The sequence below is a fragment of the Dinoponera quadriceps genome, unplaced genomic scaffold (assembly GCF_001313825.1).
Source record: "Dinoponera quadriceps isolate SergipeBrazil2010 unplaced genomic scaffold, ASM131382v1 scaffold5230, whole genome shotgun sequence".
NCBI lineage: Eukaryota > Metazoa > Arthropoda > Insecta > Hymenoptera > Formicidae > Dinoponera > Dinoponera quadriceps.
Genome location: NW_014559346.1, coordinates 607,556 through 622,881, shown reverse-complemented (window position 1 = coordinate 622,881; position 15,326 = coordinate 607,556). Strand labels below are relative to the sequence as shown.

The 15,326-nt window shown below is 45.8% G+C and overlaps 2 protein-coding genes across 2 annotated transcripts in view; one reads left to right on the top strand and one right to left on the bottom strand.

The window, feature by feature from the left end:
• The window catches only part of LOC106750327 (adenylate cyclase type 6-like), a 73,543-nt gene that overhangs the window by 28,905 nt on the left and 29,312 nt on the right, over positions 1–15,326 (top strand). The window contains exons 6-7 of the mRNA XM_014630596.1: positions 110–447; positions 15,141–15,290. Of these exons, the coding sequence (XP_014486082.1) occupies positions 110–447; positions 15,141–15,290 (488 nt within the window). The remainder of the gene's footprint in view (positions 1–109; positions 448–15,140; positions 15,291–15,326) is intronic.
• Positions 1–15,326, bottom strand: part of LOC106750328 — a 76,345-nt gene that overhangs the window by 41,772 nt on the left and 19,247 nt on the right. The gene's annotated exons all lie outside the window — the stretch shown is intronic.

Genomic DNA, 15,326 nt, shown 5'->3' with positions numbered 1-15,326 from the left:
TGACATTTTTCCACTCAACTTTTTTTACCGAGCCTCACGATAACCGGCAACGCGAGGCCGGAGAATTTTACACCTCGCCCGTGCAAAATCCCCGCCTCTCTGCTTCCAGTTCTGGTGGCGGCCATCTCTAGGCCGGGTATGAACGAAATATGGTTGGCGGGGGTGAGCGGCGCGGTGCTGGTTACCCTGCTGGCCCTGCAGGTGACACTGAGCGTTCACCTGGCACATGAAGCTACCGTTCCCGGCGACTCGTCCTCGACCAGACCGAGCCTTCAAACCGGAGGACCCCTCGCGGCCGCCCTGGCGGTCTGTTTCTTCATCTACACGGCTTACGCGCTCCTGCCGATCAGGCTGCGGCACGCCTGCATCGCCGGAGTCGTCTTCTCGGTGGCCCACCTCATCGCAGCCTTCTTCCTCTACCCGAACTATCCGGACATAGTGAATCACGTGAGTCTGATCGTCTTCCTCTAATATATATATATATATAGAACTATTTTTTCTCTCCTGAGTTGCAATCGCATCGCGAGCACGATTTTTAACAGGCCCGGACGGACCTAATTAACCCCCTCGTCACTGAAATCCGCAAAATCGTTCCAATGAAACGCGACGCGTCGGTATATTTTGTCAGGGCGTAGTGCGAATGACGTTGCGCGAACAACGGCGCAATTATTAGCCAAATTACCGCTGTTGCAATCAATACACATCGTTGCAGAAACAACGTTGGCTCGCGCGCGAAGTGCACGTGACGCAATAATACCCGGCGTGCGCGCACGCATCTATTTATTAACGGAGGGGGCCGCACAAAGCGGGCGCGAGTGCCGAAACGAGGTGTGCGTTGTTCGCAAATATCGCGTCGACTGTGTTGGAAATCTAATTTCGGAGCGGATCTCGATCCATCCCGGCATTTGCTGGGAGCGCGTTTTGCGACGAAGAACGATAATGTCATTTCCGAGTTTCGAGTCGAGCTTCGCGTACGTGTGTAACTTTCCATTGAGAGGTTTCGTTTCACAGTTCGTACATTTTTAACCCATCAAGGATGGAACTGTCATTCCTCAGCAGCTGACAGGCGAAAAGTATAGGTGGACGAAAATGGAACGATGTACTCTTCGGCAACGTGTAGAAATTGTGTGAAAATCCGCTACAGAATGAATGGAAATTTTGTGGAAACGATTTGTAAAGTTCCTGCCGCTTTCGATCGTAATGATAGCACCTTCTCGTCCGATAATTGTTAACCTGATTAAGAAATTTCAGCGTTCCGGTCAAGTTAGTGATGCAAAAACCCCGGTTCGGCCAGTCTGATCAACTGTCCCACATTTAATCGTACAGTCTGTGCTTTGCACTGGAATAAAAATATTACTTTGTCAAAAATAAAAAAATAAAAATTTTTTTTGTTTTTCTAATAATTTAAAATGAAATCTCTTGATGGAAAATCCCGTACAAAACGAAAAGGAGAAGAAGCATTAATAGGATAAAATCTCCACACATCTCGCTAATGAAATTAATTTAATTTAATGGTGGCTATAATTAAAGGGACACGCGAGAATAAATGAGCGAAATGTCACCGGCGATTGGTAAGCTCGGCTTATTCTTAGGTTTGCATTCGCGTTCGGAATTCCGGTCGGCTTTTTCACCGGGGTCAGAGTACAGCCCGCAGATAACGGATGGGGAAATAAATCAATGCCGCGGGGAGAAGGCGAAGCGAGGCCGAAGGGGAAGTTGTTCATTGTGAGATCTCGTGAAAAGGATTCGGTCTTATTGGGACGTAACTTCCCTTTCGGCTGAACCGTCTCTGTTCATCAAGTCCAGGTCGGATTCTTCTCTCGCGGTCTCATTTATGTTATATTACATCGAAAAACCGGGATTCAGCGGTTAACGCGGAGGCAGAGGGAACATTTCAGAATTGGCTGACTCTACGGTGATTTTCCCGTCGTTCATCCCTCCTCGCGGAAACAAAACACGTCCACGCTGCTGGCCGGGACCTTCGGTCGCCAGGCGATTGAAGATTACAGAGGGCTGCGCGGTAATTTCTCGCCGGCGAATGAGGAAACTTTTCCCGTTTGCGGGAAGTTTCAGCGAGACAGCGGAACGCATACGCGTTCACGTGCCGGAAGTAACGTTCTTATCTCGCGTGTTCGAGTAATAACGATAGGCAGGGCGAACTTGTTGCTACGAAGAGGGAGGAAGTACCGATCGCCCTCAAAGGAAGGCCCTTTGAATACACCGGACCGGAGATGCGGTCGGCGAAAAACCGTTAATGGCGCAGGCGGACGTCGTGCTCGGGGTTTGGCGATCGTTCGCTTTTGGAATTCCCGCCCGGCCCACCATTTACGCTGGCTTGTTTCGGATAATTGTCCCTCTTTCCAATGTAGGTTTCCGCCGTCGTGGATTCGCCGCCGCCTATTCTTCGCGATATCGGGTGATTAACGTCTCTTTTGTCCTCGCCTAACTGACCTATTTCGTGCCTCGAGTGCAACGTCTGCGTTAAATATATATAACACACGCACATATATGTACATATGTATAGAAATATGTGGAAATACAGAGTTTTCCACGAAGAGGTTTCGTTCCAAGTGATTAGAAAAACAAAGTTTTCTTTTCGGAAAGGTGGTGATATTTTCATTCTAACGCATCCCTTCCAGCAAATACACGGCCTTTGATTTAGCAACACTTTGTTGCGCATCGATACGTTAACCCTTCACGACCCGTAAAAGTATCGATAACGCCGTATATCGCACGCCCGCACGCCTTTTACGGACGCGCACTTTATGATACGCGCGTATCTTCGCGATAACGAATCTCTTTGCGGTACGGAAAGTGGCGGCTGTTTCCACGTATCGATCGCTCTTTCACGTTCTCGATTTTGCAACGCTGCACGGTTTTTCTTCCTCTTACGTTTCCTCTACGGAGACACGGGATTACGGAGTATCGAGAACGAGGAGTTCGCTAACAACGCGAAATCTCGTTTTCAACATCGCCCGACAACCCGCGCTCGCCCTCTAATTAGCGCTTAATTAACAGGCGCAAAACGCCCCGAGCGTTCGTGCGGATTTTTGCCGTTTATTATGCACGGGAGTGAAAATAAATCCGCTCGTCGGCGGATGAATTAAGATATTTCAATGTTAATGATGTATTATCGTGAAATACAACGGCAGACACGCCGGCGATGTATCCGCTTGATATTATTCGCGCGTTCAGCGCGAAGCGAAATATGTTGCCACGGCTAAATGATGTATGGCATTGATGGCGCGTCGCGCATGCAGCAGCGAATCCGACGCATTCACGCCCGATAATTATCCCCATTTGCAGCGTCTCAATTTTCCGTACCGAATTATCGCGAGATTTGTCCGATCGATCGGCGGGTATTACGGTTAATCCTCCTTGCGCTCGCTCCTGCGAAAGCTCGAATTAATCGAGGCCCGTTTCGCGAAGGATTCGAGTATCTTCGAGCCCGAGGAGAGATCCGCGAAGAGATCTGCAGAATCGAATTCCGAAAGAGCTCCGAAAAAGTTCGGATATGTGTAATATTATCCTCGTCCTTATTATTATTATTATTATTATTATTTGTTACCTCTCTCTAGCGGAACGCGTAAATTCTGAAGATTCTGAGAACATTCGGAGATCCACCGATCGATTTGCCACTCTACAACATTTCTTTACGGTCTTCTATTATTCCATTCTTATCTTTCGTCTTCCATCGAGAAGACACGTGTGGGTGTACGAGTATGAGAAGGATTCCACATTTATGGGGAGCGTTCATAAGTCATTATACGCGAAATCTCGTTATCGATGTAATCGAGTGTCGTCAATATGAAAAGCTCGGCGTGCGACCGGCACATTGAATAAAACATCCTTCGGCTTGCCTCGCTGCTCGAAGAGAGAGAGAGAGAAAGAGGCGGAAAAGTAAATCTGTTATTAACGAGAATCTATTTGCCCCCCCCCCCCCCCCATCAGGGAACTATCGGAAGTTTCGAATTTTCACGTTTGGGGAAACACGCGGTATGAGTTGTACCTAACGACGTGTATGACGTGCGAGAGAGAGAAAAATCTTTTTCTCTCGGTGTGAGACGGATGACCTGGTAAGTAAGAAACGTCAAATAAATTTTTCAAAACATTGATTTCATGCGGATTTTATCAACATTTTGACACAATATCTTATAAATGTTTTTAAACTGTTGCTTGATAATTTATTATATATTTAAATATCAGAATTATAGCGTAGAAATTATGGTATAGAAACATTATTTTTAACGTTTCGGTCAAATATTATTGTTAACAGTAACGTTGTGTACAACATTAAGGACTACGTATTTGAAAAGGTTACACGTTACGAAATATCATTGTGATAACGTTGTATAAACGATTTCCTGCTTACCGGGATGTCCTCTCGTGCGAAATCGTGCAAGGAAGCAAGACAAAGGGATTTACGTGGAAATTTTTCGCCCGTAAAGCTCGAAGCGCTGTATTTCTCCGCACGATTACGGGAAACGATTCGACCTTCGATGCAATTTTATTTGCCGTGTTTATTCGCCAGGTGGCTCTCGATTGGGATTATTCGATCGGCGACGAAGATGATCGCAAGTACGTGCGTACTTTGCGCGCGAAATCACTCGAAGCCGCGAGAGAGAGCCGTTGCGCCGCTTAATCGGCCGGAAACGCGAAAAGAGAACCGTGACAATTTCTGATATCGCACAGCTGCCGTTTATTTGCGGCACGGAGTCGGAGTGAAGTCGAGCGCCGGAAATAAAGGCGGCGGAAATGCAAAAGAGACGAGGCAAATAAACGAGACGCGAGCCTCGATTTTCCGCCGTCGGTTCAAATGGCGATGTGAATATTGGAGGGGGAGTGTCGCGAAAAAAACGGGGGAGAAGTAAATAAAAGTAAAGGAAGAAAAGTAAAAAAATAAAAGGAATAAATAAAAAAGTAAGACCCGGCGAGGATGAATGAAAACGAAGAACGGGGAAGGATGGAAGACAAACGAAGTAAATCCTAAGTGAAATGAAATAAACGCTCGGCGCGTTCGATAACGACGGGCTCGCTTAAGTCGAACGACTCGCTCGAGCGAGTCGCGGGAGTCCGGCTCTTTTTCTCCCCCTTGACTTCCCATTTGACTTTTTTCCCCGTTGTTTCTGCTTTTCGTCGCGCAAATTAAACCGTCGACGCGCGACGAACCGTTCGATTTCTACTCGTCGATGCGTTCATTAACGCGTCGAATTGATCGACTGCTCGGTTAAAAATTAAAAGCGCACGAGAAGGATTTAGCGACGGCGAGACGGGATTTTCCGCCCACGCATTTCCGTCCACTTCCACTTCGAGCTGTACGGAAAAAAAAAAGATTAGTCTTAAATCAAGAGTAGATATTCTCATAAACATGATCTTATCATAATCTTCTTAGGAGACCTTTGAGTCTCGATTTGAACTTATATCAACGCGAGTATTGCGCTTGAACTCAATTTGCGACCAAAAATCTTCAAAGAAAATTATAATAACATTCTTACTTACACATGAGAATATCTATTCTTGATTTAAGATTGTACTTTTTACTCTTTAATTTGTCAATTCATTATTAATCATTTTTTAATTTAATTCTAACGTTTCATCTGAATTTTTTTCCACGCGTGGGGAAACGCGCGGAATATTTCTGAGCGATTCGCGTCTCCGGCCGGAAGCGCCTTCTTTCGAGAGACGAATGAGGACGAATGTGCGCCCGATCAATCGCACATACTCGGTCCTTGACATCGGATCCGACGGAGTCGACGAATACCTGAATGCGTCGTCATATATCGCTGTTATGAGACGTCTCGCGCGTTACAAAAGACATTCCGGGCCGAGTCGTGTAATAGTGATCGCACAAACGGTGCGCACGTTACGGCCCTTTCTGTCTCTGCGTTCGTCCTCGAACGACGAACGGGAAAAATTAATCTCGATTGAAAGGGAAAAGGGGTGATGGGGGAATAAGAGAAAGAAAGAGTGGAATGTTGCGTGTATGTGTGTGTGTGTGTCGATGCGCGAGATCCTCTCTCGCGTCGTTTCGTTTCAGTCCGACCGGCGTTCTCTTTCATTAGAAACGAGTGTTTTACGACACACATGCCGCGGTCATACGTTTAATCCGCGCCGAAGGAGGAAATATCGAAGTAACATTTCCTTTTTTTAACTCGGGAACGACCACCTTTTCTTTTTTTTTTTTACGCAAACGAGCCTTTTTTCTCATTTTAACCACAAAACTAGTCGAGGGAATTATTTTTCCAGTGAGTGAGTTTTACCGTAGTGTCAGTCACAATAAACTTATACGCACGTTTCTGCCGTTTTTTTGTGGTTTTGTGGTTGAAATGAAAGAAAAAAAAGAAAGGGGGGATATTGTTTTCCCCGAAAGTAATTAGATTTTTCTCTCAGTGCGTGCGGAAAACGGGCAACAACTGCGAAATAACATGTCTGTTTTTAAAGAGGGGAAAACACGAAGCCAGCCATTCGATGCCGGTGGTGGTGGTTCACGGGTCTGACCGGCGACGTCATTTGTCACGTGGCGCGTCCACCAGTGGATTAATAAGCGGGGAAAGGGTTTACCGTTTCGCGTGGGACGGCCCCGATAAGTGGGGTCATTATGAATTCCGCTATCTCCCGCGGGAGGACGACGGGGGTTTCTCGTCTCTCCTCTGACTATTCCTTTTCTACCGTTTTTCCGCGGAAAAAAGCCAGCGAAGTGAAATCAAGGGGGAGAGAGGGAGGGGATGAAGGAGAATGGGAGGAAGGGGGAAAGAGAGAGGTTGGTCCGATGTTTTGACCCTTATCTCGGCCATCCACTCGACGACCCGATCTTTTTTCACTCCAAAAAGCATTGCGTGCGCGGGTGCACGACTTTGTCTCGTGGACGGTAAGCTTTACGACGACGACGACGCCGGTGAGGCCGAGAATCATCCTGAAGGGTCGCCCGACCTGTGTATGTGTGTGTATATATCTTAACAGCTGCGGCAACTATCGATTTTGTTACTAAAATAATTCGGCCCGAATATAGCAATGTGTAAACTACCGGGTGACGTAACGGATCAGCGCAAAATAACGCGTCATGTCACTCGGATGTGTCATTTTTCGAATCGGAGATGAACAGCTGTCGCGCTCAAAGAGGAGAAATCACGCATGCGCACGTAAAAGACAGAGAAAGAGAGAGAGAGAAGGAGGGATGGGGAGGGGGGAAAGAGTTATAATATCGGCATAATAAAGGGAGCGCAATTGAATTTTCAGACGAATATAGGGCGCACCTCGCGGGAGGAATAACGTCGCGTGCGACTTGTTATTTCTCTCGCGCGTTTCTGTACCGGTGGAAACTTTAATGATATTCTGACCCTCTTATATTCATTTCTATACCGTAATAATTAAAAAAATATATTATATATATATATACATGCGTCGCTGTTACGCCGAGCTCGCTGCTCTGCGACAAGAAAGGGCGAATTTCTCGGCGCACTTTCGCGGATTCCGGCAGCTTCTGAATATGTTTGTCGAAGATAATTGGGAAAAGATAGAAACGTCACGACACGTCGGGCAGAATTTGCGCGTTTACGAGCGCATTGACGAGGTAGGAAATCGAAACAAAGACGGAGCAGCATGTTGCAAGCGGCCCTTTAATTATGACGCGAAATCGTGTAACGAGAAATCCGATCGCCACGAACCGGTATCGGGTTCCCCCGGGTAAAATCGCGGAACCCTGTCTGAAGATGTCAAGGGAGAAAAGAAGCAAGAGGAGGAGAGATAAAAGCCACGCTAAATGGAACGTCCGGCCGAGGCTGAGGTAACGACGAGACCTTAAAAGGGACCATGTGAAATTTTCTTCTCTTCACGGAGAAGAGAGGCGGGATATAAATTAATTATAAAAAATTAATTATAAAATGCACGAAACATTTGTCTTCGAGGTAATCCTCCTACCACCCCACCTAATACAATATGAATGGTAAAGAGATATTAATCTGCGTGCGCTGTTTACGCGTTTTTCGAAAATGAAACACATACATTTTGCGCTCTACTTCATTCGTTACGGTAGAAAATAGGATTTTCAGTGGAGGGCTATCTAAATGCATGTCCAAATTTCTTTTAAAATAAAAGAAATCAATGAGCCAATTACATGCGATAAATCTACGAATCATCGCTTGTAATTCCACCAATTTTCCGAATTCGACTTTATAGCTTTGGCACAACGATCTACATGCCTGAGGCTTCAAAATTATGCAAAGAAAAAAAAGCGATTTTTTTTTAAGTAAAAAAAACCCTTGATTAGCTCGACCCATCGCGTTAATCGAGCAAAGACGTGAATTATTAATTTGAAATATTCACGCCACGTGTTACAGATCTAAAATACAAAAGTAAAGCTGAATCAAGGACGCTGTATCGTCGAAGGCTTCCGTGTGTACACGGAATTTACGGTGAACGTGTTCACCGGCTGATAAGCGAGATAAGCAACACGACGAACAAACAAAGCAATATGCGAACTTCGCGATATGTTCGTAATAATGATGAAAAGTTCGTTATCAAGTTCGTCGCGCCCTGAATGGTAATAAATGCCGCGCAACGCAGCAAACGTCCCCTCCTCGTTTCACTCGTGCAACTCGATGCTCTCGGAGCGTGAAACAATTGTTTATCTTCAACTCGGGAGTCGCCTGAGTAATCCTAACGAATCGCAACGAGCGCGTATCCGTTCATTTTAGCAGTGAAACGTAAACCCGAGTCGGCCGGCGCGCGCATCCCCGAAGCGAATCCTCGCGGTTTCGCGGAGCGGAAATCGCGTCGAGGTCTGATCGGTCAACTTTTTACCAATTTTAGATGTGCTTTGCTCGATCGGCATATAGTTAAAATTCGAGAAGAAATTTCTCAAAGAAGTAAATTTACGGGGCCAACCGTCTTAACTGCGCGATTCCCCATTTCCCGCGTAACTGCATGCTGCGTCCGACAGATGAAACTCACGCGAAGCGGCCTTCACGGTGATACCGCGGCGTGCTTCAATTTCACCGAGAGCATTTTCTCATTTATTTTCATTATCGTCGGACGCTATGTAATATCCGCAACGTAATGCGCATCGTGAAAAGCGCACCGTGTAAACAGCCCGATTTTTCCCTGGTTTGATCGAGACGTTCGGATATGCGAGCATAAATATCGATATGCTATTTTAATTCCTCGGTGCGCGAGATATGGAAATAATGAAAAACGCAGGTTGGAGAATTAAAGAAAGCGAGAGAGAGGGAGAATTAATATTCGTGCGCTGTTATATAAAAAAATATAATCGAATCATGTTTATACGCAAACTTTCCCATTTCCTTTCAACTTTCTTTCTCTGCGACGAAGATGAATGATGCGTTAAAGTTGCGTAGGTAACACGAAAAATGTCACAGAGAAAGGAGAGAGACGCGAGGTGTTTCGGGCTGGAAAGCGCGCGCTTTATCTATCGACATACGTGCATCGGCCGTCACGAAAACGACGGTGACACGTCCTTTCGCATCAGGTTCATCGATAATCCTGACGGATCGCTCGTCGTAAAAATATCGCCGTGCATCGGAAGCGTGTTCGGTTACGTCGGCAAATCCGCACGATGACGATAAGGGTGTAAACCCTTAGCGGAATAAAATCAAAAAAGAAGAAAAAAAGCGAACATGACGTGTTACTTGAAACCGATTTCACCAGATTGGATTCCCGGAAATCATCCGAAGATTTGCGATTCTGTCGATTCAGTCGACTGTGCGTCACTCAATTTTGTATTTCTCCGTGACTTAAAAAGTAAAAAGGAAACCTTGAATCGGACCGGAACTTAGTTCTGGTCTACAATAGATGTTTTAACCTTTAAGCTTTAATAAATTGACCAATTACAATCGAATGTTAAAAGAATAATTAACCGTGATTGGTCAATTTCTTAAGGCTTAAAATACCTATTATAGACCGAGACTTACTTCGAAATTCGGCTTTCGTTGTTATTTCTGCGAACGACTTGTCGTTTTTCTTGTGTTTTTTTCTTCGCAGGCTTTGGAAGCTGCAACTTATAAGAAAAAAAAAAAAAAAAACATTGCTCCTCCCTCTGAGAATATTTTTTTATTAAGAAGCCGGTCGAGTTCTCGAACGAATTCTGTAATATGCATTCGACGATGCAGCGTGAAATGCAGAGTGCATAAAGCAGCTGCGAGGGGGGCTGTGCTGCGCGCTCGATGCGAGAAATCTTTCAACGTTTTCCGGGGGAAAAAGGAAGAAAAGCACGGTGAAGAGCGAAGCGAAGGGAAAACGTCGTCGATGCGAGAGAGCGAGCGGGTGTACATCGGTAGTAGTGAAAGCGCGAAACGTACGGCCGACGCAGTCGGGCGGGCTCGAGTAGTAGAAACTTGAATGCAGCGCGCCGAGTCACGGCAGTTCGCCGCGCGTTCTTCTTCTTCTTCTTCTTTCGCTTTTGCCTCGCACACTTTGCGTTTCGTCTGTAACGGTAGTTTTTCTCCCTTCAGCAGAATCGCGCGCGGAAAATCGCAATCTCAGATCAGTTGGAGTTTCCTCCGGAGAAAATACGTCGAAAGAGAGGAGAAATTTTCGAAATTCTAGAAGACATCGGAGAGACAAAAAAGTCACTAATACGGCTGGTGTTTTCCTTCCAGAGGCTTCGACACTGGAATTTCGAATATTTCCAACACCCGAATATTCGAATTTTGAAAATATCGAAGTTTCAAGATTATATGCAATTTTCCAAAGATTATATAAAAGATTGTGTGAAATTGTTTAAATATATACGTGCATACGCAGTAAGCAGGAATGTCTCGGAAACTCGACGTGATACGACATTTTCGGGGCCAGACTTGTAATCAGCCCATCAAAATCTACCGGGAACAACCTCGTTTACTTTAATACCAAAATGATGTCGACCGAGTGTGAAAAGGCGTCTCTTATTCGGTGCTTTTCGAGACCTTCCTGTGAAATTATATCTCTATTACGACGGACAAATCGACTAAGGGGCCACATCTCTCCCCCTCTCTCTCTCTTTCCCTCGTGCACGGGGGCGGTTCGGCGCGGTGGCCGGCATGTAATATTCAGCAGTGCCTCGTAGAATTCACCCCCCAAATTTGCAACGATCCGTGGGGGGTAGAGCGGGTCGGCCGCGAATCTCTCGAGGGTCCGTGTAGCCTTTTAAATAATTAACTCTCCCGCAACAGCCGACTCCGTTCGTAGCCCGCTTTGGCGGAATTCTAATTAACTCTCGAAGAGGAGAGTATCGTCCGTCATAATTTCCAAATTAGCGGTTAAGCTGCGCTCTCGCATGATACGATTGGATGAGAATCGCGCGTTGAAAGAAAACACGTGGCTCGGCGGAGCAAGCGGCGCTGTTATTGGTTTATTAAGCATGAAATGTCCGATTTCCTCAAGCACTAAATTCGAGGGCCGACATTTCGCTTTTTAACGATTCTTGGTTTTTTATTTTTCTTTTTAATTGTGAAGGTACATCGTCGCTTTTGCTTTGCGATTATCTCCCGAATTGTCCCTTTAAGAACAATTTTTGCGAAACCGAGTAAAAAAGTCGAGCCATCATTTCTACATCGTATTGTTAGGCGTGATGAAGAATGAATACTTCTCGATCGCAAGCGACTCGGCGGTTGGCTTGAAAGATGAAGTGCCGAAACACGGTCTGAATAATCCAATCCAAAAAAAAAAAGAAAAAGAAACTAACGGTGCCTCTTTGATGGTCCAGCACTGATATCATCCGCTACAGCCTCGTGAAACCTGGTCAATCGATCATACAGCGACGGATGTCTACCCGCGACCAATCGGACGAAATGATGAGGGAGCTTGCGCAGCCGAGATTGGTCAACGGAGACAGGCCGGTCCTCCTGTGACACAACGCTCGATCACGCAAACAACGCCGCTGAAACTGCAAGAACTGGACTCGGAGGGTCTCCGTCACCTTCTCGCAAGGGAGAATATTCGATTTTCAGCAAATTGTGGAAAACGCCCTTCGATACGATTTCACCGCCAGTCAAATATTATTCGTGGTCCGTGCTGAAAAATCGATCGGTCCGCCGGCGCGTTTGCAGCGAGAAGGAGTCGTCATAATTAAGTCAACTGAGGAACGGACCTGAGACTCTTCTCTCCCTCCCTCCCGTCCCCCGGCGAAAAAGGCCAGTACGTAAAGTAATAAAAGAAGGACTTTCAAGAGATCGCCCGGAAGGCGATCCTACAGGTGGTCGCGCGAATAAATCCGCCCAAGATTGCAAGTAAGTTGTATGGCTGACGTGAAGCGATTCCTCGCAGGCCGGTCGGTGATTCCCTTTGAAGAGCCACCGCCGTAGCAGGATGGATCGACCAGGCGAACCCCTTCCTCTAATTAGTCGCGGACCTTCGAGGTAGATCAAAGAGCCGCGCGACGTACACGCCGCCCCGTACAAGGGGTGTCCCGATAATAACTCGCCATCGGCGTGGAGTTTCATTAGACAAGACGAGACGAGAGAGAGAGAACAGCGTTTATTACATCCTAGGACAAGCTTCCTAAGGACAAGCAAGATACACAGTAGAGTCGAAAAGAAATAACAATACATTCTGCTGATTCTAAATCACATACAACAAAAATAATTGCGCGAAAAGCGAAAGAAAACTGAAGTGAATGAAGCGGCCCGCCGTGGAGCGCGGATTAAAAAATAACTTCAAGTTACATAAGGAAAAACTTAAGGGAAAACAGAAAGAATTGACAGCTGTAAATTTGTTGATATAAACTTTCAAATCTAAACTGAGCCGAAATCCTAAACTAAGTCCATAACCGAATCTAAGTTAGACTTAGATCGAACCTTAAATTCTTATTCATGTGAAAAAGGATCGACAAAAATGAATGTAAATAAAAAGAGAGAGAGAGAGAGAAGTGGAGGGAATGCTTTGTGAGAGAAACCCCTTTGAGATATTCGTATATTCAATTTCAAATATTCACGTATTCCAATACTCATATATTTGAGAAACTTAAAAAAAAAAGAGCGAGAGAGAGAGAGAAAGAGAAGCCAAAAGCGACATTTTGATATTCAGTTTCCGAATTGTTCACCGGCACGTCGCGCGCCCGCAAAACCAAGGAGAGAAACGTCGCGATGTTCAGTTTATAGTTTTCTCCGCGCACTCGTGCGCGATAAAACAGCACAATATTACTCTCCTCCGAAGCTGCTCCGCGCTCTGCCACCGCTGTCTTTGTGATCCGCCTTTGGACATTAGCATAAATTGATTGAATCTAAACACGCGCCCGCGCAAGTCCTAAATTAAAAAAACGAAAAAGAATACAAGAGCGAAGACTTCGCGCGCCAGATCTCATATTTTCCGCATTCTGAACTTCGCCAAGGGCGGGGAATAATAATAATAATCGCTTAGCCAAAAGGCGCGCGACAAATTTTTCAAGGGCCTCGTCATTTAGTCGACGAGGCAGCTCGAGAGGCGGGAGTGCCTGTTAAAACACTCCGATAACGAGTTCCTTTGGGGGTAGGTGGTGAACGGCGACGACGGGGGGTGAGGTTGTGCCCCGAGGGCATGCCGCATAAACATTGCCGCGAGCTTGTTTAAATATTGACTAAATGCGTAAACGAGTCTCACCAGGATGAGCGATCCTACGCCCTCCCGAAAGAATTCTCAACCGCCCGGTCTCTCTTTTAATTCGACCTAAGAGAGAGAGAGAGAGAGAGAGAGGGGGAGTCTGGCCATCGATTTTCGTCTTCGTAAAGTCAACCGTCCCTTAAACGCCCGTATCTCGAGAATATGAAGGAGAAAGCGAGGGCAGCTGTTAATCCACCTCCGTTTCACATTGTGTTTATCGGATCGTAACGAGGAAGCACCGGCGGGGACTTTCAGGGTCTAAAAATAAGGACGTCGTCGTAATCGGTGCCTCTGAACTCGAGAAAGAGAGAGATATTTATCGAGAATGCGGCGACCCACGCTTCCTATTCGTGCCCACTTCCTGCATAATATATCGATGAAGTGGTCTTATGTAATATTTCATACGCGGTAGTTGTAACAAATCGAGCCCGTCGACCGGTGAAAACCCATTTTGACGATGCCACTACTATTATTTAATAACTCTTTCCTCCAATCTTTAATTCTATAGATTTAATTTTAATTCTACTTCGAAGTAACACATTTTGACGCTGAAAAAGGCGAGACCGAAAATTTAAGACATCATTATTACAAAAGTTTCTCGAATAATATACCGTATATATATATATATAGTATTTAGAATAATCGTATTTAGAATAAATTATATCGTTGGAATTAAATCTACTTTGGCATCTTACCTCCTATTGAGACATAGAATTACAAATTTAAACATAAGACCAACATTCCGACTCGCGATGTGACTGTAGTCGTTCGACGTCGAGGAAAGAAGCGCGGAAGGACGGAATGTCTATTACTGGCAAACGCTCATTGACGTTCCTCGTATAATTACATTGACTTTCGCCGCTGGAACCGAGATCTCTTTTGTTATTCCAATTGACGCTTTCTCCTTCTCCCTCTCTCTCTCTTTCTCCTTGTTTTCGCAACTTACGACGTTAGACGAAAGGATATTCCGCACTCATCCTTTCCACCTTCGTTCTCCCCTTTAATCCTCTCGACCCTCACTTTACTAATCCAGTATTAAACTTTCTCTTCCTACTGGCGCGTCCTTTCCTCCCCCATCCGACCCACGGCTTACGGCCACTGATCCGGTATTAAAGCTTTCCTTAGCAGTCTCGTTCATGATATCTTCACCCCCGTGACATCGATAATCTACTCTCTCTCTCTCCCTCGTTCCTCTTCGTCGCCGTTCGCAAAAACGAAGAACACGCCCGTTACAATCACGTCGTTATAAATTCGCGAAACTAATTTGAACGAAAAATCAGATCGACTTCCAACCTGTATATCTTCAGCTCATCAAGATCTTTAACTATCGATACCCATCTTTCGACCATCTATTTCACTGAATGAATTTGGAGAATATTTTGCATTCTTCCCGACCAATTTTTTCCTCCTACTTATTCTGTCTGTTAAAGTCGCAACCTAATTTCGCGGGCGGACGCTCGCTCGCTCGCTCGCAGGGACCAATTAAAATGAACAGGGAAGAGGGTTGGGAGTGTCTTGCACGTGTCAGGCAAGTCTGATCGTAAAAAGAAAAACCTTTATCTTTGCTACAGCTGTTGAGCTCGATCGTGGTGGTCGGCGGGACGAACGTGGCCGGCGCATTGACGCATCACCCACGGGAACTGGCGCAAAGACAGGCGTTCCTCGAGACTCGGCAGTGTGTCGAAGCTCGTCTCACCACGCAGCGAGAGAATCAGCAACAGGTACAGGTGGGGGGTTCTGCGTTCGTCGAAAAACTC